Source organism: Equus przewalskii, chromosome 3, assembly GCF_037783145.1.
Source record: "Equus przewalskii isolate Varuska chromosome 3, EquPr2, whole genome shotgun sequence".
Lineage (NCBI taxonomy): Eukaryota > Metazoa > Chordata > Mammalia > Perissodactyla > Equidae > Equus > Equus przewalskii.
The window spans coordinates 71,974,457-72,001,636 of record NC_091833.1 but is presented as its reverse complement, the minus strand read 5'-3'; the positions used below and the strand labels follow the sequence as shown (position 1 = coordinate 72,001,636).

Genomic DNA, 27,180 nt, shown 5'->3' with positions numbered 1-27,180 from the left:
TCTGATATTTGTCAGTATCATCTGCTTCTGCTGTATTTTAAAATTGTCTATTGTTGGAGTAGAAAATTTTTTATCACATAAGGTTTTTCTGGATAAAATACTGAAACTGTAGCACTGTAAATAAACCTTAATACTTTCATAAAATTATGACATTTTCTCTGTGAATATCAGTGGATTAGGATGCATTTGACCATATGATAGCAGTCTTTTCTCATTCTTTTTTGTGGGTTTAAAAAACATCTTTAATATCAGGGATACTGAAAATCATTTTAAATTTGTATTTATATTAAAAGTAAATAATGAAAAATTTGAGGTTAAAGCACATGAGAACATTCAATTATTTTATTTCTCTTTTATCGTCTATAGTATTTTATAATGAATTTACTTGTGACAATTTTGATGTAACTATAAAAGTACTCTTACTGGTGTAAATTGTTCAATAATCTTTAAAGTTAATTTCATTTTGACTCACAGTAACTCAAATCATTAAAAAACACACAAGAAAACAGACCTTTAAACTCTTGTTTTCAAAATATAGCTAGTCTTTAAACAATCAGTATTACTTATGCAGAAATAATACTCCAGAGATTGTCTGCCTCTCTCCTTTTGATTTTTATGAATCTTAATTTATAAAAAGCATTTGATATAAAAATAGTAATGAAAGGCAAATATTATATAGCATTGTTTTCTACAGAACAATGATGACAATGACTGCGATATGTTGTAGGTATAGCATGTTTTGGTTTATATTCCTCTTCACATTATCTCATAAATTACAAGGCTTTCTTGATTCATCTTTGGTTAAGATTAAGTAAGATATTTTGGACTCATAACAGTGTCTCATGTTTATAACAAATGATCACTTGTTTCAACTTTATTACATATGTATACATAATTAGTATTTTTATAACTTAGTATGTAATTTTTAAATTGGTCAATGCACATGTTTCGATAATTGGATGGATGGATGGATGTGTATAGTGCTCATATTATATTTTTTAATCTAGTCTGTGTAAACAACCACTTGAAATTCTTCTTGATTCAAGGTAACTTTCTGTGCAACATGTTAACACTTCCATAATTGTAAATTTTAACCTTTATGCCCTACTCATAATTAGGTAGTAATCTATCTGTTGATATCAAGCACTGATTTTTTTTAAGTAATAAAATAATTGCAATTGCCTTTCTATAGCTGATAATTATAAGAATAACACAGTTTCTAAGTGAATTTTATTATTAGAACAGTAGTAATTAGAATAAAAGGTTGATAATAGGGAGTAAAACAACAGCAGACCAAGAAAGAAAGTATTATATATATATATAAAAAATATATATAATATGAACATAGATATAATATATGTATAATTTGAAACATGCCATAATTTAATGCTTGGACATAGAAATGATATATTTACAGAATATTTACATTTCACCAAATTTTATCTTGTATGCTTCTTTCATTCTTTGTTATTTCTAGTTCAAATGCTTTCCTCATAATAGCCACGTTTTCTAAAACAATTACAGAAATAATTAGTATAAGTTTATAAAGCTGCTCATTGTGTAAAAACCCGCGATAGATTTATGAGTTTATTTTTTCAAGGAGTGATGTGAAAATTGTATGCCTTAACTATGAAAAACATGTCTTTTAATTTGAGACAGCTTCTTCAAGTGGATTTTCTTTGTAATAAGGAAGTATTGGTAATTTTTAGAAGTATGAGTACAATTAAATTGGCAAGCTAATCTGTCTGCAGTGCACGTGTGAGGATAGCCACATTTAGATTAATATATAATGTACGGCCACCTGATAATCATTGTCAGACATTAAATAGACACAAGAGAACTTTAGAACATGCTGATCCTCAGGATTAACTGTTACGCTAAATTGCCTGACAAGTATAGAATATTGGCTTTTATTAATCTCTCACTGATAACAAAGAATATATTTTTCAGCTTAAGACATTCAGTAATGAATCAGTTTTCATTTAGGGACTAAGTAAAATCCTCATTAAGCCTGGCAAATAGTAGCCTCAAGTAAACACAAAGCATTTTCACTGTAAATCAAAATGAGTTCTGCTCTAGATGCTCCTTATCCTGCCACTATCCTCGCCAGGATTCAGAGGTATCTCATATCAGAGAATGAAGCATCTCGTTAAGAAAGTGACAGAAAAATCTAGCCCTGAGGTATTATGTTTCTGTGATGAATAAACAAGAACATGAAACAGAAGATAACTAGAATGTCTCATCCTATACACCTAGTACCAATATTTTGGGTGGGAAAAACCATTATTTTCCACAGACACTTCTAATTATTGATAAATTACTGAATCTAGAATGTTTCTGAGTAAAATTTACCATAACAAGGCCACTCTGAAGTTATGTCTTTTTCATAGTAAGAATTAATTTTATTATATGTATGTTTACCCATGATTAAATGTGGGTAGCCCAGATCTAGTTAGCCAAAATACCACAAAAGATGCCTAGGTTTTATTTCTATTTAAATAGCAGTATTTGATTATTTTCTTTGGCGATTTAAAGTTATTTTAAATTATAGAATATTGACATTTGTGAATAGCAGTCTGTGAGGTTGGCATCATTATTTGGCTGAACACAAGGAGAATCAACTCTTAAAAATGATTTTACCCATGGGTTAGTCATATTAATTTATATAAATTAGATTTTAAGATATATTTTAATATTTAAATCTTAACTTTAACATTCTTTTTAGATTTGACTAAAAGCTTTTCAACACCATATTTTCCCTGCCTTCAAAATGAATGCCATAATAATCAATGAATTTATTTTATAACTGTCTAATAAAACTGTGTTTACATTTTCTTAATTTTTTTTTTGATGAGGAAGATTGTCCCTGAACTAACATCTGTGCCAGTCTTCCTCTATTTTGTATGTGGGACGCCACTACAAAACGGCTTGATGAGCAGTGCGTAGGTCAACACTTGGGATCTGAACCCACGAACCCCAGGCTGCCAAAGTGCAGTACGTGAACTTAACTACTATGCCACTGGGCCGGCCCCCTTTTTTTTCTTTTAATAGGAGTGAATCTTTCCTACCAAATAATCTTTCTTACCTGTCTTCACATTAACAGTATCCTGTGGACCAGTTATTGTTGCTTAAGCACTATTTAACTCTTCACTCAAAATCATGCTGTGTTCAATCAAGTATTAAATTAGTTAATATGAATAAACTGAATGAATTGATTTTTATGTCTAATTTTTTAAAAGTATATTACAGATATTTCCTTCATAAGTCTGAAACACTAAATTGACCAAAACCTTATTTAAATCTGTATAACAGGAGCTAAAGTGAAATTAGTATTGATGTTAATGATGATTTAAGTTTGCATAACTTACTATTTCTTCTTTTCTTTTCTTTTGCCTTCAGGTGCAATAACAGAACCCAGTGTGCAGTGGTGGCAGGTCCTGATGTTTTTCCAGACCCGTGTCCGGGAACCTATAAATACCTTGAAGTGCAGTATGAATGTGTCCCTTACAGTATGTATATTCCTGTAATTTTCTTATAAAAATAAGTTAAACTTTGTTTTGCATGCATTGACAAAATATTCTCCAAGAAAACATAAAAATAATCTCATAAATTATGTGAAAAACAAAACTGGATAATTTTAATTTTTCCAGATAATAAACCCTCCCCACCATTGGAAGGATTAGATGCTGCTGCATAATACTACAGCATTTAATTTGGAGTATACATTTCTGTACATCAGTACCTATTCTAAAACTCTTTTATACAAGACTATAAGTATTTAGAAAAAGGTTGAAAGAGTGGTATGTCAACATTACATCCTTCCAGGTCCAGGCAAAAGTAAATAATATGCTTGTATAGATAGTGGTATAGAAATTGATAAATTTTCAATTTGATGGAAGGATTATATCTAACCTTTCTGTGCTATCAACATTTGGAAGATTAAAAATATATTCATTCAGAGGGAGCAGACTGAAAATAAAATACAAGGATTCCATGAACTAAAGCACTCTTCAGAATGTATCTTTTACAGCCTCAAAAAGCCTGTCTTTTCAGCCTTTATGTCAGATAGGGTGTATGCCAACAGCTTATTTTTTCTCCAGGAATAATGAAGAATCAAACAATCAAAAATGAAACATTTTCTGACTTTTTTACCCAAAGGAAGAATCACCATCTCAAATAAAATATTTTTGATCTAACTAGTTAATTATTCATGAGATTTCTTAGTGAAGATCACTCAGGAAATCCTGTATTCTCATCTTACATATTCAGCTGATCCCAGAGGCATAAAACACCTGGGATCATAAACAAATCCCAGATTCCAACTTCCTTTGACATCTCAGAAGAAGTGAAGTGTCTGGGGACCAGCAAGTTTACTGAGCCAAAAGATAGTTCTAGACTTGCCTCATTTATGCTTATTTAAGAAGCAGCACATTGCTTGTGAGCTGTCAGTGTACATATTCCAATAATAACAATTTGGCCAGCAAGAAATGCATTAAAATTTTAAAATAATAATGAAAAAATAACAGAAAATTTTATTTTTGCTTTATTTATTGTGTGATTGATTAGAGAAAGTTTATCGAGTGAAGTTTTGTAAACTAATTTTCTTTGTAATCAAAAAGCGTAAGTGTATTGAAATCTCGATTGAGGTTATGCTTCTTGCATTGTTATCTCCAGAGACCCTTCTAGGAAAATATAAAGCTCATCCTGACCATTTATTATTCATTAGTGATATGTTAAAGAAATAACATTTGTAGGCCATTTTGGAACTAGGACAATTATATTTGGATTGCATAATAAGATCTTTTTGAAATATGTAGAAGAGCTGTTTCCAAAAGCATTTGATAAAAATATACAACAAAGTATACCTCATTTTTAAAGACAATTTTAGGAAGCTTACAATCATATTTTTGAAACATGAAAGCTAAAATAGAAATGTCAAATTACAGATTTTTTTCACAATTTTTAAAAATTAAAGATTGTCACAGCTGTCTCTTCAATTTTCTGTATTTCTTCAGAATTTCTTTGAGGATAGCTACTTGAAAATCCTCTGCCAAACTCATTCCAGAAAAGTCATCTACTTAAATCATTTCAACATAAATAAGAGCTTGCTCAAACACTTTTTGTGTAAAAGAATTAGGATTTACCACAGATTTCCTTTCTCTCTTAAAAATTTCCAGAGATAGTCAATTTGATTCCTGAATATCTTGTATTTACAGGTTTCTGGTAATCCTGAAAATTTACTTATTGCCTTAGAAGTATGTCCATATTATATTAAAGTATTTATTCAAGTTTTTTCATTAAATAAGAATTACGGACTTAGGTGCAACCACTTGCCAGATTTTATACCAGTTTAATTTGTATGGTATAGCATGATTGTGTTTATTTAAATTATCTTCGGTATACTTCAGTTAAAAGTATGATCATAATTGGGAATTCTTTTAGTAAATTTAACATGATTTTTAAAGCAAATAATCCAGAAGAAAGTATAAACTATAGTGACTCATTGGAAAGGTAGGTTGGTTTAGTAGAAAGACAACCAGAAATAAGGGAGCCCGGGTTTCAAATATATTTTGGTTACTTAACAAAAAGCCTGGGTCCTTAGCTCAGGTGAGCTATTAAAATTGTCAGGATCTCACCTTACAGACCTTTCCTAATCTGTAGTAAGTCGTGATTTAGATCAACACTGAGCTCTTTTCCTTGTCTCTAGCATAAAAGACACAGACTTTTCCAATGCTGAAAAGATTCACTTATTTAAGATCACTATCATTTATTGGCACTTACTACATGTCATTTACTACATGGGTTACATGTTTACGTACATTATTCTATTTAATTCTCACGGTATCCTCCCCGTTAGGCATGAGTATCACCATTTTACTGAAGAGGAAACTGAAGCTCCGTTGGATAAGTGAATGTCTCCTGTAGAATGTAGACTAGCTAGAAAATGGCAGCGCCGAAACTTGAGTCTCTCTCTAATTCCTCTTCTTAAGGACCTAGCTATGGTTCTCCCCATAGATTTTTCCCTTTGTATTTTCATTAGTTAATCAGCTTTGTTCAATATTTAACTCTTATAATTTTCATCAGTACAGTAATGGCACATGGTGAAAGCAAGTGAAAGATGAAAGGCCCTTTTTCTTAGTTCTTTTGCTACTTACTTTTAAAAGGTTTGTATTCTTTTCTTAAAGCAGCTGAATCACTGCAAACTTTTGTTTTCCCAAACACCTAATGAAGCTTTATGGCAAAAACTAGTTTGTGCTATCAAAATACCAGCCACAATTTAGAATGAGCCTCTTATCTAAGTAGTAACTTAAGAAGTTGTTTAAATTAGCTGTATTATAAGAGAAAATCTTTGTACTTAATATGCTTGTTAAAAGACCCCTGTTGTATTAGCAGAAGGCAAACTTCAGATTTAGGATTCAATATTAATATTTGAAAACTTTTGAGTAAACAGTGAAACAAATAAATAATGTTAGGTTCTATTTTTTATACAATTCAGTAATATTCATTTTCATTTTGAATTTAAGATGACAAACTTCAGTATATATAGTGAGATATTTAGTGTTTATGAATGCTTTCCTCTTAATATTGATATGTGGAAAAAATGTTATTGATATTTTCTTTCTTTATAAAGGCTCTGTGTGTGTATGTATGTTTCCATGGTTAGACTGATTTTTAAGGTGATACTTTTTCATGGAAAAATACAGGAAAAAATGAAAATTATAGAAATATAGAAAAACAAAAATATATAGGAAAACAAATATTAATGATGTATAAGCACATTAGAAGTAAGATAGACAAAAAATTCAACAAAGTTCATTGTATCACACAGGAGAGTAAAGTTAAAAATATCCACGGTTATCTTGCAATAATTTTTGCACAGTTTTAGGAGTCAGTAAATAGGTACATAATTGATAATTTCAGTTTTAGAAGAAACTTAGCTTAAATTAAGCAAATGATATGACTTTTTTAAAAAGATGTTGATAGAAAAGAAAGTAAGAAAAATTAGTGATTGTAAGCAATTTAGTGAGGCTGCCTTCTTTTGAGTGTCTTGTATTCAATTTTTCTGAATCGCCAGTTATAGTTAATCTTTTCTAAGTCTTAACTTCGTCCTACTGTCTGTATTTTCTTGTTTGGGTTCACAGATACTCTGTGACCAAATTTTGTACAAGTGAATCAATAGTTTTCTCTATTCCAGTCACACCTTAGTTCCAGCGTGACTTTTATAGCCTTCTATACTCTTTGTTTTCTTTTGAGGTTTCAATTTCCTCATTAGTGATATTTTCTCCCTAGGAGATGACCTAAATATTCCAGAGGTTAAACCTCAGGGCTTACCAATGCCACATTTTTGCCCTCTCATCTTCCTTCTCACCCCACCTCCATCACTTCTGGCCTGATTTGGGATGGAAATTGTGGCATCCTCAAGTAGAGCTTTCTTCATTCAGCCAGTTTACAGGGAAGACTTGTGTTAGAGAGAAGACAATAAAACAACTAATCACCTACTTAGGGTATTTCTGAGCAAAGAATCTTTACTTTGTATCCTGCTGACAATTTGTCTTTCTTCCAAGGCATACAATTTTACGCACATTACACTCAAAAAGTGCTTGTCTTCTCTCATAATCCGGTGTTTCTCTTCAGTCCTTTGTTTCTTCTCTTCAGAAATACAAAGCACATATTACTTATTCTAGCAATCTTCTCTCATGGTGGATTTTCTTAGGAAATAGATGGGGGAAGCACACAATTTGGAGAGCTACTAGAAAAGAGTGTGTGATTAACCCATCTTATGTTATGGCACTTACAGACTTTCTCACCATTCGTATTAGCCAGCTGAAGAGTTGTGTAGGTGATTGTCTTTATGGAAAGACATTCAAAATGAGTATTATTGGAAAAGTAATATTAACAAATAATTATATAATCTGTAAGTTTTGTCTTTTTTACTATAAGAAAAAGTGTTATACTTTTTTCAGCATTTAAAACAGAGAAAAGTCTTTAAGTATGTATTTAGTTATAAAAACTAAATACATTTTTGCAACTAATGTTCAAATGAGTACATACTTTAATATGTGCATACTTTGGTTCCTATTATGTAAATAAATAATTATGTATTTTAAAACATGCTGAAATTAACCCATATGTTTAATGTTTAAAAATCACAGAAATGTCAAGATATAATTTGATTCCCAATACCTCAGTACCTTTTCGACTTTCTGGCATATAGGAGACATTCAATAAATTAGTATTGAATGATTGAAAGAAAAAAGAAACTGTAGTCAAAATGGCTCCTACAAAAGCATGTTCATCGCTGGAATGATAAACACAAGAAACTCTTCTCTACAAACAAGACCTTTTTACTTCAAAAGGAAGATCTATGGTGAAAATGTAGATTATATGAACTTTAGTTTCTCCAAATTGCTTGTGATTGTGATTGTATTCCTCAAGAATGCTGCTAGCATCCAATTTATTTTTCATATTATTCTTCTGTATGTATCCCTTCATAAAATATAGCAAATATTGTCCCTTAAATATCACTCCCTTTATAAGAGGAGTGTCAGTTATGGAATTCTCCTTTTTAGAATGATATTTATAACAAGAGCAACAGAATTCATCCTTTCCTTTTTTTCTCCTTTTCCTCCCCACCAATTTCTCTCTTTCTCTTTCAGATAGTTTCTCTCTGCTTGACAATATCTGGCATCTAAGAGATAATTCATAAAGCTTTTGCAAATGATCAATGATTAATTTAAATTTTGTCTTCCCAAAATATTATATATTCATAGAAATTGCTGTCATCAGTTTGGAAAACAGGAGGCTAGGTGGACTATATTTTCCTGGAGGTCCTCATCCTAAGCTCTCTCATACCCTCGTCTAGCTGCTTCAAAGGTTCTGGGAAATTCTCTCAGCTAGATTATATCATGTGCTTTCAAAACTTCCCTCTTTATCTTAGTTTCATCACTCAAAATCTCTTGCAGACCAGGCACCATGCTAAACACTAGGATAGAAAGCTAAGATAAAGATTCTGCCCTCAAGGAATTTAGTCAAATGGGGCTCAAGGTCCTCAAAGTTACAGTGTTAGTAGTTCAGCAAAGCAATTGTACATCTCGTATTAGCAGTGCCCAGAGAAGACACACCCATCCCATGGTGGCTGGTGTTTGTGTGGGGTCGGAGCCTGGAATCTTCAGGGGAGGTTTTCCAGAGGTGACCCTTGAGCTGAGTCTTGAAAAATGAATAGACTTTAGTGAGACGGGCCTTCATTTTTAGAAGACGGGGCAATGTAAGATAAGAAATTATTATGGTGAATGTAAAAATCAAAACAGTTTAATGTTTGCATAAAACACAGAACACAGGAGTAACAGGAGATGAAGCCATAGGCAAGCAAGGTAGACATCATGGCTTCCCTGCATGCTGTGACTCCTCTGGGACCTAATACCCGTCACAGTGTGGGGCACAAAGACGATAACCTATTTCTGAATGTAACTAACTGATATATTAATAAGAAATGTTTGTTTGCAAATCTGCAAAAACCAGTTTTGACTAACTTAAGTTAAAAAAAAAGAAGCATTCGTGGAGGGGAAAATACAAAGTAGTAGTTCCAGAATCAAAGGAAAACAAGGTGAAAATGAGGTCCAAAAGAGTAAGATCCAGAGATCTAGAGAGCAAGAAGTAGTGGACAGTCTCTTAGGGACTCTGTGTTTGGATGAATCAGTTTCAAAAATGTTTTGTCTAATTCCTGGCTGATCTAGGCTGGGACATTATGATTGAATGAAATCCAGTGTCCAAGTATTGTTTCCAAGGAAGGAGAATGGGGCTGGCAAAGAACCTGTATATGATTATGAAGGATCAGATCCCTCAATAGACTTTAGAGCAAAGACTTCAGGTTAGGGCCCTGGGCCAAATTCAGCCTGCAGAGGGATTCTTTAGGCCTTAAACGCTTAAAGCACTTAAAAGTCAGATTTAACATGAAGTCTGAAGCAACACTGGGCCTGCATTCCCTTGGGCAACAATAGGTTAGAGCTGAGTAGGTGCTGCCCCTTTAAAATAGGTTCTGTTCCTTTCTATTTGCTGTATTTTCCAGCACTTACTGTATTGTACTTGGTTCACTATAATCATTTAAAACATCTCCTGCTTCTGGGGGGCCGGCCCCGCGGCCAAGCGCGGACATGGCACCCCTCATTAGGCCATGTTGAGGCGGCATCCCACATGCCACAACCAGAAGGATCCACAACTATAGTGTACAGCTATGTACTGGGGGGATTTAGAGAGCAGGGAAAAAAAGCAGGGGGAAAAAAAAGAAGATTGGCAACAGTTGTTAGCTCAGGTGCCAATCTTTAAAAAAAATTAGTAAAACATCTGCTTCTGAAGATACTTAAATTTGCAACTTGTTCTAGAGATTGGATCTAATCATGCTAATAGATGTAAAAGCACTCCTAAATTATTACTATATTTTTTAATTTCCAAAATATGGCAATAAGTTCTTGCATCAACAATAATTCTACCAAAAGAAGTTTATCGGTGCCTACTATCTGTCAGTCACTACATTAAGTGCCAGGGAAAAATAGATTTTGGCTCTATAGAGCTAGCTGGGTCATGGGTAAGGCAAATAATAAGCACGTGAACCTACATATAATCATTAATGATAAAATGCAAGAAGAAAATAAACTTGATTGTGTGAGAGAGAACAATGAAAGGGCCAGCTTATATAGGGTGTGATGAAAGACTGCTCGGAAGACGGGATATCTGAGACATGAAGAATGAGAATGAAGTCAGGCAAAGAGCCTGGGAAAGAACTTTCAAAGCAGAAAGATCATCAGCTCCAAAGACCCTGAGGTTGGGGAGAGGTCAGCGTCTTCTAAACCCTGATAGGAAGTCAGTGTGGCTGCAGTCCAGTTAAGATGGAGGAGAGTGACTTAAAGAGAGAAGAACCAGCAATTAGTACGATTAATACCGTTGATAATGAAGCAGCTATTTCTTGCACATTTCTAGGATTTATTAAGAATTAAACTATATTTGCAGAGTGAAATTGAATAAATTGACATTCCCTTTAAAATATACATTGTGGAAAATATTACATGATTCTATAGCAACAGAAAGGTAAACTTAGATTAAATAAACCAAACATCAAATGGTATCGACACCTAATTAGGATTTATTTGTATTTATAGTAGATTAATAATGTGTAAATGTATGCTTGGATGCTAATTGTAAAGAAACAAGATGAATTCAGAGTATTAAAAGTTAATTGGATTACTGGAGTTAGGAAAATATTTGGTTTGGGAAGTAAAATGTTATTACAGACATAAATAAACTTTGAGCGATTAGCTGACCCATGCTCATTTGCTTTTTTTGAAATGGTAAGATTATAGAGTTTACGCACTTCAACTTAATTCAAAGAAATTTTTATATGGTGCTCAAATTAAATGGCATAAACATGTGGGATTTAAAAACATGGAATATCACAACCAGAGGCACTCACAACTAGAATATACAGCTATGTACTGGGGGGCTTTGGGGAGAAAAAAAAAATCAGATTGGTAGTAGTTGTTAGCTCAGGTGCCAATCTTTAAAAAAACAAACAAACATGGAATATAATGTTTTGTTTTAAAAACATACTGCAGATGGGAGGAGAAGTAGTGAAAACATATGAAGAGGTTTTTTTCCAAAGTGTTTCTTGCAAAGAAATCTTATAGCAAACATTATGATGTATGAGATCTATGGAGTTAATTGTGCAGACAAAATTTTCCTAAATACATGTAAAATCAATTAAAATTTTATGAAAGAGCATTGTTAATTTTCTTGTATTCCAATCACTAATCTTATGAAACTAGAAAAAATTAATCAATTTGCTTAGGAAGTACTTCATTCACATATTTAAAGTTTAACATAATAGTACCTCATTAAAACAAGTAGTTAGTAAAAGGAAAAATCTATATAAAATTTAATGTTTTTGTTTTATTTTTTGAGGAATTTCTCAAATGGTAGGAGATCACAATTCCTATGAATGTTATAAAATTTGTTAATTGCTTAAAAAATTTTCAGAACCCTCCTATAAAACCCAGTCTTTCAAACAATTAAATACTTGTATGGTAAACTCAATAATGGTCCCCTAAAGAATCCATATCCTAAATCCCCAGAACCTGTGAATATGTTACTTTAAATGGCAAAGGAATTTTGCAAATGTGATTAAATTAAGGTTCTTGAGAGGGAAGGTTATCCTGGATTGTCCAAGTAGACCCAGTCTAATTGGAAATGTCTTTATAAGAAGGAGGCAAGAGGGTTAATGTTAGAAAGAGAAGATAGGACAATAGAAGTCGAGACTAGAGTGATGTGCATTGAAGATGGAGAAAGGGGCCACCAGCCAAGGAATTCAGGGAGCCTCTAAGAAGCTGGCAAGAGCACGGAAATGAATTTTCCCCTAAAGCCTCCAGAATAAACACGACTCTATTGACGTCTTAATTTCAGCCCTTAAGACCCATTTTGGACTTCTGACAATTTGTGTTGTTTAAAACCACTAAGTTTGTGGTAATTTGTTACAGCAACAATAGAATGCTAATACAACCTATTATAATATTACTTTTTTTTCTAAAATGATTAATATAGTTTAAAAACTTCATTGTTTACTTAGGATATGAACTAATAAAGACATAGTTTTTTTTCCTAAATAAAGATTATCATATATTTCTGCTATGATATTTTTAAAATGTGAACATTTAAACCTTTTCTCTCATGGACTGGCTGGATATGGGGTGTGCAGCATGTCATTATAGACAAAAGTCATTTTAGTTCTCTTTATGAGTATATCAAACCCAAGGCAAACCTGAGTCAAGTTACTGTTTAGTAAAATCAATTTTACTATATTATGCTTATTTTCTATTTGTATGAGGCAGCAAAAATAGTGAATGGGTAAATAAGGAGTTGATTGTGAAAATATGAGCTAGACAAATAGGATTTCAAATAAATGTAGTGAGTTTCCATTTAAATTTCTTTATATCTTTACATAGAGAAGAATTTCTCACAATAACTGACTTGTAATCCTTGAATTAAATCCATGTTTATGGACTCCCACTACTGCTCTGTATGTATTTAATTGAGTTTTGCCAATACTTAATGCAAACCTAGTTATTTTTGGAACATTGCACAATGTCCAAATGCCCCCAGTAATGTAAATATGACGGGTTCCTAACTTCCAAGAACCCATAATCTCCTCAGCACTGTATCATCCTTCAAGTAATCATATCAATATAGAATCAAAGACTAGATTTTATTACTATATATTATAAATATATTTTCTTCTTTCTACGCTAATAGCTTTTCTACTTCAATTAGAGCAAAAACCAATGCAGAATAGAATAGTAAGTGATACAGAGGAAAAAGAAGCTGCTGTTTCTAAGTATGTCTCTATGGCAAAGAGATATTTCTAAATATTACTTAGGCTCTTTGTCAGGTCCTACCACATTTTCTCTGTCTTTGCCTTACCAAGTTCTCTCAAGCATGAGACATTATAACATAGTGTTAAGAATGAGAGCCTTAGAATTTACGTTCTGACTTTGCCAATTATTAGCTGTGTTCTAGTGAAGTTGTTTTACTGCTCTGTGAATGAGTCTCTTCATATAGAAAATAGAGATGATAATCAATTTACAGAATCTGTGAAAATTAAGATTAAATCTATGTAAAGAGCTTTGTAAAATGATGGTCACATTAGAAATGCTCAGTATATCATACCCATTCAGATTAACATGGCTGTTCCATCTCACCCATTTTTGAAGTCTTTTGACAATCAGTGTTATCATCCACTGGGGCTTGGAATTATGTAATGCTGTTCACTTATCCCACGATTTGGGGAGTCCCAGGTATCATAGAGTTACAGCATTCTCTAGTGCTCTTGATTATTGGTATAGTTTTAAAGACGACTTCTGTCTTAATTCTTTATTTTTTATTTCAGATCACCTCTGAATTTTGAGTCCTTCTCAGAGCTAGTTACAAGGGAATCTGTCACGTAATTTAGCTCTTAAACCAGTTCTCTCTTATGGGGTTGTTCTCTTTAACCCCAAAGTAATACTAAGACACAGCAGGCAAATTTTCTTAATCCCCATTCAGCCCAGTGGGTTTGTGTGGGTACTTTTACCACTTAAATTTTGTGCTCTGCATCCGTTTTGAACTTGACCTGCTGGTACTGGTAATTGCATGAATCACACCCAAGCTTGCCTGGAGTTTTGGCAATGTGTCTTTTATTTTCGTACTTTCCTCACTGTTATTAGCTTTTAATACTAATTTATTTACCTCCAGTCCCATTTCTCCCCATAGATAGCAATAGATAAGGAGGTGCTAGTGTCTTCAAATGTGTTTAGGTGGACCCTGGCCATGTCCATTTATATCATTCAACAAATATTGGTGGAGCCCCTATTATCTGAGTTTTCACATAATGTCTCTAGGTAGTAACAGTTAAATTTCATTATTAAGCACTCTAATCCCATCTTTTAATTTTTTTGAGGAGTGAAGACCTGAGCCTTAGAATAAGTAAAATAGTCGATGATTATAGAGTTAGAATTCATTAACTCTTAATTGCTAGTTGTCTTTCCATCATGCTACTCTGTTTCTTTAAATGTCAGGGTAGTTTTTCCATAGCCTAGAAATGGAAAGAGTGATTAAGGCTTACTCTCAAAAATACAAAAGATTCAAATATATTCTCTTTAATTGAAATTTGTCATTCTAACCCAATTCCTCACTTTAATTCAAATTCTTCCAGAAAAATTTTGGAATTCAAAATGGTCCTAATGTGATTGCTTGATGACTTGGTCTTTGTTTGCCCTCAATATAGCTTATAATTAACACAATTAATGATGGCATATTGAGATATCAAAAACCCAACTTTCTCAGTGTTATGACAGAGCAATCTTTTGTGCATACAACTAGGTTTCAAGCTTCATGGCCTTTCTCATAAATTTATTTCAGAATTGCCTGGGGAAAGCCAGTGAGTGAACATTTTTAGAGAAGGTGGGGTGTGCAGTTTGCTTTTATGTCACAACACACTAACCATTTGCTGCTGAAAGCCTTCAAATATGCATCCAAACTTCCGTGGCAAATCTTTTCTGTCTCAGTTTTTAGAGCAGCATTAAGTAAGTTCCATACTCAGTAATATTAAAATTTCATAGATGACAAAACTCTCTACAGTTAAAACAAAAACAGAAAAAAACCAACAACTAGTGGAATTATGGAGAGAAGAGCAATGAATCTCTCCCTAAAGGCAGAACATAAGATTTCCTTTACTATGATTTTACCTGACTTGCTCTCTCCTCTGTTCTTCTTACCTCTTAGAGAACTCGTTGATGTTAAGCCTATCAAGATAACAGGAAAGGCTCACCAGGGAGATCATATTCAGATTTGTTAGAAACAAAATGTATTATTTCTACAACAAGCCTTCCGTTTTTTTTTTTCTCCTGGATTCATTTGATTGTTCAGGCACCAATAGAACTGATAGGCAGCTATAAATGTGCTATCAGGGATATTATCAAGGCAAAACTCTAAGAATTCCTCATTCTGCTTTATCATGCACTCGCTAATGCTTATATCAAATGAGTTCAAATACCAAGCTCAGATCTGATAAATGGTGAATGACTGCCCTGCAACAGACGGCATGTGTTACTCCTTTTAAGAATGAGTGATAAGTGTAGAGCAAGAAACATAGGCCATTCTGTGTGTTTAGGAGTTGACAAAGCTTCAGTCGTTTATTAGTATTGCCCTCTGTTTGTGATTAGCACTGATTCTAATAACAAAATTCAAGAATTTATGATGAGTTATATTACTTGGTCGAATCTTACCAGCTGTTGCTCCTTGGGGGTATCAGATGATATTTTCTAAATGTTGCAACACCTTATCTTTATCCTCAAACAGTAGCTGGACCACCAGTAGGAGGTTTTTACTAAAAATCCCATTTAGCATTGGTTCTAAAAGTGTTGAATATCCAATGCTGTTAGAGACCAGCCTATAAGGCTATTTGACTTTGCCTAAGTAGTAGAAAGTCGGGACCTTTTCTTCCTCTTTGATGGATAATAAAGATGAAGAGCCTTATTGTTTATTAGAAATATCCAAATGAATTTAGTGCTTTTGAAATATGATTTATTTCTTCTATGCAAGCACTTACTCTAAAGTTGTTTTGACTATTCAAATAAGTAATACACACAACAGAATTAAAATAGTTTCTAGCATACAATTAGTGCTTGATAAAAGTTTGCTATTATTTTAATGTCTTCCATACAATATGGATAGAGCATTTAGCTTATTGTTGAAAACACTCAATCATAAAATTCTGAATACCAAGCTATAAATAATATTGTACATTCCCAATTTAAGCTCTTGAGATATTCTATCTGGGTGTATTTTTTAGAGTTAAAATTCTGACATTGACTAGTATTCATCTATCTTTGAATCCTTTTAGTAGATTGTAGACTTTTACAGAAACTCAGATCTAATTTTATGTTAGTGATAGTTGCTAGGTAACTATTTGATGCAAATTAATCGTTAAACATTTAGCAGCGCATTCTCTGACTGGAATGGAAATTGGAGTGACTTAGAAGCTGATGGGCCAGGAAACAACTGATTGAGAAATAATATCTTGAGGTATTTAATAAAAGTAGGTTATTTAACTCCTCTACCTGACTTTCTTCCTCTTTGTCAAAACCAAAAAAGAAAGAAGAGAAATTGCTAGAGAAAAATGAGAGCTTTTTCCTAATAGTAGACACTGTTCTCTGAGCAAGTACCAAGTGCTTACACTGTGCTAAATACTTTGTGTACAATATCATATTATTCTCACAGCAATCTGTTTATTTAGGTAGTATAGTTCCTATTCTAAAAATAAAGAACACAAGAATATAAACTAAGTCCTTAACTTGTCCAAGTTCCCACGCCTAGTAGATGGGAGGGGAAAGGGCACAGAGATTTGAATAGAGGTCCCTTGGACTCATGGGATTTTTGCTTTTTCCATTATACTAAAGAAGGCACGGAAAAATATCCTCTTCTTTGGAAATTGACAAATCTAACCAGCTATCTTTTGCAAAATATTTTACTGCCCTCTAGCCTGGTACCTAAAAAGTGGAGTTGTGTGCTGAAGTTAGCTTGACTTCAAAAGAAATTTCATCAGGAGGTAGGAATCATTGTTAGGAATCTAGCGTTAGGACAGGAGGTAGAGAACCTGCAGCTGCTGAGTGGGGTGAGCACTGTCACTTATTCTGTAACTCTTGCCCTGAATTGAATCTCATTTATAATGTTCTGTTGTTGTTAATAACTGTTAAGCTTTTGCATTAGGTTTCTACTGCTGCTATATCAAAGTACTGCAAACCTGGTGGCTCAAAACAAAACAAGTTTATTCTCTTACTGGTGTAGAGGTCAGAAGTCTGAAATCTGTGTTGGCAGGAGGCTCCAGGGGAGAATCTGGTTTCTTGTCTTTTCCATCTTCCAAAAGCCGCCTGCACGTTATAGCTCATGGCCCCTTCCTCCATCTTCAAAGCACTTCTCCCCAGCCTCTGTTTCTGTTCTCACATCTTCCTCCTGACATGGACCCTCTTGCCTCCCCTTCAGAACCACCCTTGGGATTAGCTTCAGCTCACTGGAAGATTCAGGATTCTGTTCTTATCTTAAAATCCTCAACTTAATTACATCTGCAAAAGTTCCTTTCTCCATGAAAAGTGAAACATTCACGGGGTCTGGGGATTAGGGTGTGGACACCTGGGTGGGGGTGCATTTTTCAGCCTGCCACAGGTTTGTTTTTGTTTTAATTAACTACAGATTTGTATTTTAAAAAGAGGACAGTTGGGTACAGAACATGTGTAAAACTCTATTTGTCTTTTTTTTAGAGATTGGCACCTGAGCTAACATCTGTTGCCAATCTTCTTTTTTTCTTCTTCTTCTCCCCAAAGCCCCCTGGTACATAGTTGTATATTCTAGTTGTGAGTGACGGGGCCGCCGCAGTGGAGGGCATGAATGTAACTGCTCAGCCACAGGGCCAGGCTCTAAAAACTCTATTTCTTAATGCCCACATATATCTGATTAGCAACTGTTAATGACTGCAGAGTGCTCACACTATCTGGAGGAGAAAAATGGGCAGTCCACAGCTGATTTCAGACTGATGGATTAAATTGAAACCAATCCATTTGCTTTTTTCTTCTACAATAAAATGACTTTTTCTGGTTACATATAGAAAGCATAAATACACAAATAATAAAAATACTACAAAAATATATGTTAAGATGAAAGTAAACTTTACTTGAATTTCTAGCACTGGCGATAAATTCAACTAACATTGTAATGACCATTTTTTATATATTGCTTTACACATATAGACACACACACATGATTTTCCAAGGATAGGACCCCCACATATACATACATACAAATACACACATACCCACAAATTAATGTATATTGTTCACAGTTTTATCTGTACTCAGGTGTCCTGGGGAAACCTTTACACGAATATAGATTTATATGTGTGTGTGTGTGTATTTTCAAAAAGGGGATCATATTATAAACACATCTTGCTTTTCTCACTATAGAATATCTTGTGAAGTTCCCCCTGAGTCAACTGGTATAACTTTGTTTATTTTCAAGGGCTTTATAATAGTTCATGAGTTGATACAGGCAGTGTATTCAGTCTTTTCCCTATTGATGGAAATTCGTTTTTGGTTTTGCTTCATATGTGATAAGGTGAATGAGGTTTAAATCTTTACCAGTAAGATTGTCTCGGTTGATCTACTGAGAACCATTTGCTTCACCTCACTGTTCAAACAGCATCGAGGCATTTGCCACCTGACACAAGAGAACCTGTCTGCTGACTGGAGTTCATGGTTCAAGCTGTGGAGCAAATCTGAGTGGGATCAGATGGAGCCTGTGACCTTTAATTCCCCAGCAAAGTGACTGACCCAATACTATTGACAGTTTTTAGCCTCTGCTAACGTTTAGGGCATGTGTGTTATGTATCTGTACAGTCACTTGATTTGGAGAGTTTTCATTAAATAACCTTTGGAAGTATCTCATAACATCTGTCACAGGTAGTGCAGCTCACCTAATCGAATACCTACGGAGACGAAGCAAAGTAACTGAACTGCTCAGAAAAGGAAGGAACGTGACACATCTGAACTGATTTCTGTAATGGCAGAAGGCTGGAAGATTTTTGTTTTTCTTTTTTGCCTTAATGATATACTTGAAACATTTAGTGGCTGCCTCCTTGCAGCCTGTCTTTTCCCTTCACCAATTTAATGAAAATATTTAATCAAAACTCATCTGAAACTTTCTTTGGAGTCAAACTTTTTCTCAGAACTCATCCTTCAACAGTATCTCTGCAGTAGTTGTGACCATTTACCATCTTCTCCTTTACTAAGCTCTTCCTCTGACTTATGTGAAAATATTATCTTCTACAGAATTTCTCTCATTACATGTCTCAGTTTTCTTTTTCTTTTTTTTTTTTTTTTTTTTGAAGGAAAATTAGCCCTGAGCTAACATCTACTGCCAATTCTCCTCTTTTCCCCGAGGAAGACTGGCCCTGAGCTAACATCCGTGCCCATCTTCCTCTATTTTATATGTGTGACACCTGTCACAGCATGGCTTGACAATCAGTGCGTATGTCCACACTGGCATCCAAACTGGCAAACCCTGGGCCGCCAAAGCGGAAGGTGTGGACTTGACCACTGTGCCACTGGGCCAGTCCTCTCAGTTTTCTTACTTCATTTTATCAGTCTTTTCCTTCCATCTTCTCTGCACTCCCTTTTGTTTCCCTTTGTTTCTCAAAATTCATATAAGGAACTATACAATCGAGGTTCTGGTTTGAATTTTGTTTGCCTTCTGACTGACCATTAGTCATTCAGTCTTTTTCTCTCTCTCTCATATGATAGGCTCAACACTTCTTTACATTTTGAAGAACCTCTCCCCAATTCAATCTCATATTGCAATTATTATTTTACTTTGTTGAATTTCTTATACCTTGAAGAATTCAGAAACCCTAATACTTCGACAAACATGTAGTGGGTAGCTTCAGTGTGTTCCTGACTAGTCATAGAAAAATATGAGTTCTTATCTTGAAAATTAGTATACTTCAGTCCTTTTGCTCCTTAGTAATTCCTTCATGTCCCCAAACTATTGTATCATTTATTTATTTATTTATTTATTTATTTATTTATTTTGGTGAGGAAGATTCACCCTGAGCTAACGTCTGTTACCAATCTTCCTCTTTCTGCTTGAGGAAGATTTGCCCTGAGCTAGCATTTGTGCCAGTCTTCCTCTTTTTGGTATGTGGGTCACTGCCACAGCATGCATGACGAATGGTATAGGTCCACTCCTGGGATCTGAACTCGCAAACCTGGGCCAGCGAAGTGGAGTGCACCTAACCGTTAACCGCTAGGCCATGAGACTGGCCCCTAATTTCATTTTTTATAAAGCTTCCCTGTATGAAAGTAATTTAGTAGTTGGGGGAAGATGCCAAAATCCATGAACAGAAGTCTTAAAGTTAAGGACAGGGTTTTTTTCTCTCACTCTTAGCTTTGTAAGGCTTACTGATCTCCACTTTTGTGAAAAGAAAAGCCATAATTGGAATAATAACAGAAAGTGTATCCTTTTGTTTTATGTATTCCATTATCATGCTTCAACTCAGTATTATCACGGCTTATTTAGTTTCCTACATTAAGTAACCAGATTAACCGTTAAGCTATCATGTTCACTTTTCTAAAGCTTCAAAGGAAATGGAAAACTTCAGCTCCAAACAAAATTTATTCTATTTTTTTATGTGTGTTTTAGACAAACCAAAAATATAGCATGCCAGAATTTTAACTGGCATGCTTAAGGCTTATAATTTTATACCCCTAAAATCAGTATTATTAAATCACTAAGAAGTTTCAGAGTGGCAGAATAAAGATTATGTTAAGTCTGAGATTAAGCTGTCACATCAGAGTAATTTGATTTTAAGTATGGCTCCACCACCTCCATTAGTAATCACATCTTGACAGAGACAAAGTTCATCCAATATGTGTTCTCATTGTGGATGAGGTATTGATGTTTTCGTGTTACTTTGGTCAGTCAATAAGGTTAAAAGGATAAAGTTTATTTAGTTTTCAACATTGCCTTCTTGAAGTCAAATGTCTATTTAATTAAATTTTCCAGTATTTGGCAAGAAAGGATTGGTAGTGTCAGCTTTCTTCAGCTTGATATTAAATAGCATCTTGTGAAATTTGGTAAAGACTATGTACAGTAATAGGAAACAGATACACTGAGAGTCCACTTAGGAGAGCTTTAGGAAGTCCAAATTCTTTGTCAAGGTATTTAATAATTTCTAAGAGTCTCCTAATGCTAAAAGTTTGAAGTATGTGTGCAAGTCTTAATTATGATATTCATTTTCTAACTGGCCTATGGTAATCTGTAGTATTCTGCTTGTTCAAATATTGAGCAAAAAATATATACATTATATAATTCAAAATTACTTCTGAACCAAGCAGGTGATAATGACTTTAAAATAGTATGTCTTCTACATTTTGTTTGTAATCCAGTCACCCATCATATAATTATCTCATTTTTCTGCTCTACTCTATTGAAAAATTTACAATTGCTTTTTTAAGATGCTGACTACATGTATAAAGGAAAAACAAATAGAAATTCAATTTTTGAAAAACTTGGCCACATTTGAGGTATGAACATTTTATTTAGTCAACAAATATGTGTTTTTTGAGTTTACTCAAGAAATTAAAAAATTTACTCAACAGTTGAATTTTGTACGAAATTAATATAGGTACCATGTTAAAGACTCAGCATGGAACAATGAATAGGAAGGATAAGATTCTTGCCCATATGGTGTTTTCTTTCTAATGTGACAAACAGTCATTAAATACAAACAGTCATTAACTACATTTATGATAAACAAGTTTTACAAAGGAAACTTCTAACAAAACATGTGAGTCTGGTGATAAATTTTTGAGGGTAAAATTTCTTGATTGAATTTGTCTTTTCTGAAACTACATCTGACTTGAACCCACAAAGTCAGGGGGAATATTCTGTTCCAGAAAGTGTGCTTCCTAGGACAGGGTTTTGGCTCTCTAGGAATTTTACTAGTTACCTACAGATGATATTTAATCTTCATGATATTTTTCTTTCCATAACAAAATGGTAGATTAACTGTGATTTTAATTATCTAATTTATTTCTTTTCTTTATCACTATGGTCATGGATTTAAGTGATGATTTATTAGTTTAATTATTTAGTAGACTTTCAGGCCTATGAGCTTATATTTTAATTATAATTGCAACAGATGCTATATTTTAAAATCCCACCTACCACAAAAAATTTTTCTCATGCGCATTCTACAAATATTTATTGAATGCCTTCTATATAAATGATAAGTGATATATATTTTCCCCAAGTTCTACATGGTCAGGAGCTTATATTTCTTGTCCATGTTCATATCCCATTATGTATCACATTTGCCCAAAATATAGTAGACATTTAGGTAGTATTGGTTAAATGATCAATTGAAGACTAAATACAAAGATAACCTCAATAGCCTTAAAAAGCTTATCACTAAATAGGTGAGATACTGTAAATGCACAAGTAACTATTATAGCCCTAGATGTATAAAATCAAAAATACCATGTGTCAGCTTCTAGAGAAGTAGAGAGAAATATTCAAAAACAAAAATAATTGAAGACTCTAAGGTAGAAGAAATGCTTGTGGTAAAGTGGAATTAAAAATATGCCTCAATAAAGTTTTAAATCAAACATATCTGATACTATTTGAAAACTGATAAAAATAGATGGAAATATCAAAAAGTTCAGTGAAACATTGGAGGACTCCATACCGGAACTTTAAGTAGTAGAGGGGTTTCCAAGAAAACACTGTCACTTGGATTTTTGTCCATTTCTGAATTCCGCAAGAGCTGGCCTAATAATTTTAGCCTATTTTGGTTGTGCTTGGAAGACTCTGCTGTGTCTTTGAACTTGAACCAGTGCTCTCTTTGGAAACCCACAAGGTAGATACAAAGCTTCTGCACCTGTTCTTCCTCAGAGGGTGTATGCTATTAGCATGGAACCTCACTTACTAATTGTAAGTTAGCCTGTTATATATACCACTTAACCACAGAGAAATTCTGCCACATTAAGCCCAGGAGAAAGCATTAGACTTTAGCAGATCCTTCTGATCTATACCATTTTCTATCAGGCATAAAGTAGTTTAGAATGAGTAAATACTATTCAAAGAACTTTCCACCTTTAAGAATTGGGAGCCATAGAAGATAATATTACTAACCTTAGTATTCTGTGTGGGTTTATGACTCTTCCTTTGAGGTCTTTGAGGTGCTATATGAAGTTAAACAGTATTAATGATTGTGAAGTTTATGATTCATTCAGAAAATATTTCTTAAGCTACAGTGCTATATGTTAGGTATTGGTTGAAAAGCTGGGGTCAAAGTGAAAAAATAGGTGGTTGCTAACCTTATAGAGCAGAAAAGAGATTACACTCATTCACGTTCTTGTGACATTCTCAAATGCTTATTTTTTAAATTCCACCAATTATAGATTAAATAAATTATTTACAGAATTTGTAGTACGTGAGTTTATCTTATGAAAAATGTGATTAAGTATTATAGAGAATCATTTTGGTGTGTGATTCTCCATTGAGTCACGATGCATTGCAATCTTTGATTCCAGCTCCTGCTTGTAAACTGAGATAATTACATATTACATAGACTTCCAGAAAATCCACTTTAAAGTTATATCTTATGTAAATGGCAGACTATTCTTACGTGAAGGGTGGCATTATTTAATCCAGTTAAAATTACTTTCTTTTTAACTCTGGAGGTTTGACTTAAATTAGTTTATCTCGAGGCTTCAGCATCTCACTTAAACCATTAGTGTGCTTCTTCCTCTGGGGACTCCCATTTATACTTTCCCATTCAGAATGTAATCCTATCACATATGGTATAATACTTTGCTCTTAATAACATCTTTCATCCAAAGAAGTCTCGAGCACTTTCAAATATGACCTTGTTGATGTTTACAACATCCCTGAGATGGTTCCAGGAGCTGAGAAGGATTCCTTCAGTTTTACAGTTGGGAAAATGGGATGAAGGAGAAAGGCTGAATTCTCCAAAAGTGATTTTAAGAGGGCACGCTGGCATGATGCAATGTGCATTTAAGAGTGATGGAAGAGCTGAGGGAAGGAGTTAGCTGAATATCAGATACACTCCAAAAGAATGTAAGAATTTTGAAGTAACATTTCCTATAAATTCTAATATTTAATTTTATTTCTCATTTTTCAGTAATTATTTATTACCTGGTTACTGTGTGTCCTGTGGTACACTATATACTGAATATGGCAGGAAGCAAAATCGAACAGTGTGAGATTAGACAGGCTGACACAAGTTCAGCAGAGCCTCGTGGACCAGGGAAGGGGTTATGGACTTGGTCTAAGTTTGTTGAAGGGCTTAAAGCAGGTTTTGGTTTTTAAAAAAGCATCAGTCTTGGTAGAATGTGAAATGGGAGGTTTAAGAGAGTGAACAGAGAAAACCCATTGGGATTTTTATTTCTAACATATATTGGCTGTTTTTGCCCTTATGTCTTAACCACGTGCTCAGTGGTTCCTAAACACATAGTAATCATTTCTAGAAATCCATGCAATTATATAGGAATAAGTAGTGTTGAATATTGAATTTTGGAATAAAATGTGCTATTTCATTCGTTCAGGAGCTACTTGAAAATTGCTTAACTTGGAAGAAAGTACTTTGGATAAATCATGCTGACAAGAAGTTACAATCTGATAGGAAAGTGCAGATCTGTACTTAGATAACAAGGATATATATATGCATAAAATATTTATATAATGTGGGTTAGATAAGATCTTGTAGGAGTTCCAAAAAAGAAAATCCTTACTTGAGGGGAAAGTGACCAACAAGGGAGAAAGAGGCTGATATGAGACTATCTATGAAAATGTGTACAAATAAATTCACAAATATTGTGTCATTTATTCCCAAACACTATGGAAGGTAGGAGGATATAGATGTGAATAAGACATTGTTTCTGTGTTCAGAGTGCTCATAGTCTAGTGGAAGAAATAATAATTGCATAAAAAGATTCTACTAGGCATACTGCCATAAGTACCACAAAATGGGAATATGAAAGAAGAAATTTAATCCAACTACAGAACCCAAGTAGATTTTACATTAGAGAATAGGAGAAAACAAAATGGCAAGTTTTGATTGAATAAAGGAAAGATCTTCCTTTAAATGTCAGTTTAAAAGAAGACAAAAGTATTACCAGAGCAATTTTAGAGAATACTATGGCAGCTGCATTCAGGGTGCCTTAGATTCGGGAAAGAATAGGCAGGTGAATGAATTAGCAGATGAATTGCACAGTCTAGATACTGAGCAATCCCAACTCAACTAAGGTGCCAATGATGGTAATGAGAAGAAATGAGATTGGGGTGAGGTGGTGAAGAAACTTTGCAGAAACTAGCAACTACCTGTATGTGGTAAAAAGTCCGTAACTGAGTTTTGAGCCATGGTGATTATGCAAGTGGTGATACCGTTATTTATAATAGGGAAATCAAGAAATATTGATTTGTAGAGTTAAGTGATGTGGCATTGGAAGTAAGTCTTAAACATATTAAGTTTGAGGTGCTAGTGAAATATACAGTACTCAACAGTGATGATAGCCTGGGGGCCAGAAAACAGCTTGGGGTAGGAAAGAAAAATAATAGCTAAGAAGTATTTGAAGCATTTTACCTGAAACGCAATTTAATTCTCAAATCTTGTTGAGCAAATACTACTTAAACCCAAGGTCACATAGCTAAGGAAGTAGAGACCTGAGGTTTGAAGTCCTTTGCAGTTATTAAACTACACCACTATGCTGGAAGGAACTAAACCTTTGAGAATCATTAGTATAGAGGTACAACTGAAATTTTGAGAGTGGTAGGGAATATCTGAAAATAACTAAAGAAAAGGTAAAGAACAAAAATTTGGAAAATTTAGAGGGCTGGAGAAGGAAAACAAGCTGAAGACGTGTACAGAGAAGGTGTGTCAAAGTTAAAAGGGGGTATTCCAAAATCTAGGAAAGAATCTAATGTCGCAGATACTAGGAGAAAGAAGTTAAAAGAAAGAGAAGCACATTTGCTTATGGAATGTGTCGAACGGCATTTCTCACAGTCTATTCCATGGAACATCAGTCACACAATACATTTGATGGGGGAAAAGATTCCATACATCATCCACTAAGTTTGAGAGACACAAAATAATACCTCCCTCCCCTTGTCTTCTAGAATCACAATACACATTAGCACATTAAAGGTGTAGGGAAATAATTAAAAGAAGGTGTTAACTTATGGCAGTTTAAAAGACATCGTCCTTTTTTATTTTTTTAACCTAGAAAATACAGATTTGAACACATTTTTTAACAAAAGAAGCATTTAGGGATAGGATGAAGATTCTAAGAGAGGCACTCTTGAGTTAGTAGGATCTGAGGAATGTTGAAAAGGGTGTTGCGGAAATAAAGTAGTTTAAATCTGGACATGAGGGTTAGAGATACAAAATGAAGAAAAGTCATGAGACAGACAGAATTATGGAATTGTAGAATTAGAAAGAAAGGGCAAGACCACTAGTTTAGTCACTGTGTTAGAATTACCCTGGAGGCGGTTCAGGTACAGGACCAATCAGAGGGGATCTGGAATGTGCAAAGGGTGAGTGGAATACCAGGCCCTGAATTATTTCTTCCTACCAAATACCCCAGGTTTTTTTTTTTTTTCTCCTGGCTTCCAGATCCTACTCCTTTCTAGTTTCAGTCTTTGGACCAGTCCCCCTTGATGATGCTGCTATCAAAATATGTCGCTCAGAACTGAAAACAGTACTTCAGTTCCCTTTTCTAGGGCTCTGTGTGTTTTATCTCTTTTGACAACATGATCAGAGGGCTTGTTCCCTTTGAATTTCAGTCAATTTTATTCAATTTGTATGAATTTTTAAAATTCTTCTAGTAACTGTACAACTTTTGTACATGAATGAAACAGCTTTTTAAGCTTATTTTATAACTTTAGAATTTGCATTTACATTTTCTTACTATCAGCCCTTTATTCTTGCCTGGTATTTAAAGAACTTTTTCAAATATTCATTCTGACTTCCTTTTTATTAGAGGCCCTACCTTTGTGTGAATTACAGATTTTACTTTTATACTTTTGATT

The 27,180-nt window shown here is 33.9% G+C and overlaps 1 protein-coding gene across 50 annotated transcripts in view; it reads left to right on the top strand.

The window, feature by feature from the left end:
* The window catches only part of ADGRL3 (adhesion G protein-coupled receptor L3), an 801,248-nt gene that overhangs the window by 445,662 nt on the left and 328,406 nt on the right, over positions 1-27,180 (top strand). For all 50 annotated transcript variants that reach the window (XM_070612870.1, XM_070612873.1, XM_070612875.1 and 47 more), the window contains one exon: positions 3,400-3,509. In XM_070612870.1, the coding sequence (XP_070468971.1) occupies positions 3,400-3,509 (110 nt within the window). The remainder of the gene's footprint in view (positions 1-3,399; positions 3,510-27,180) is intronic.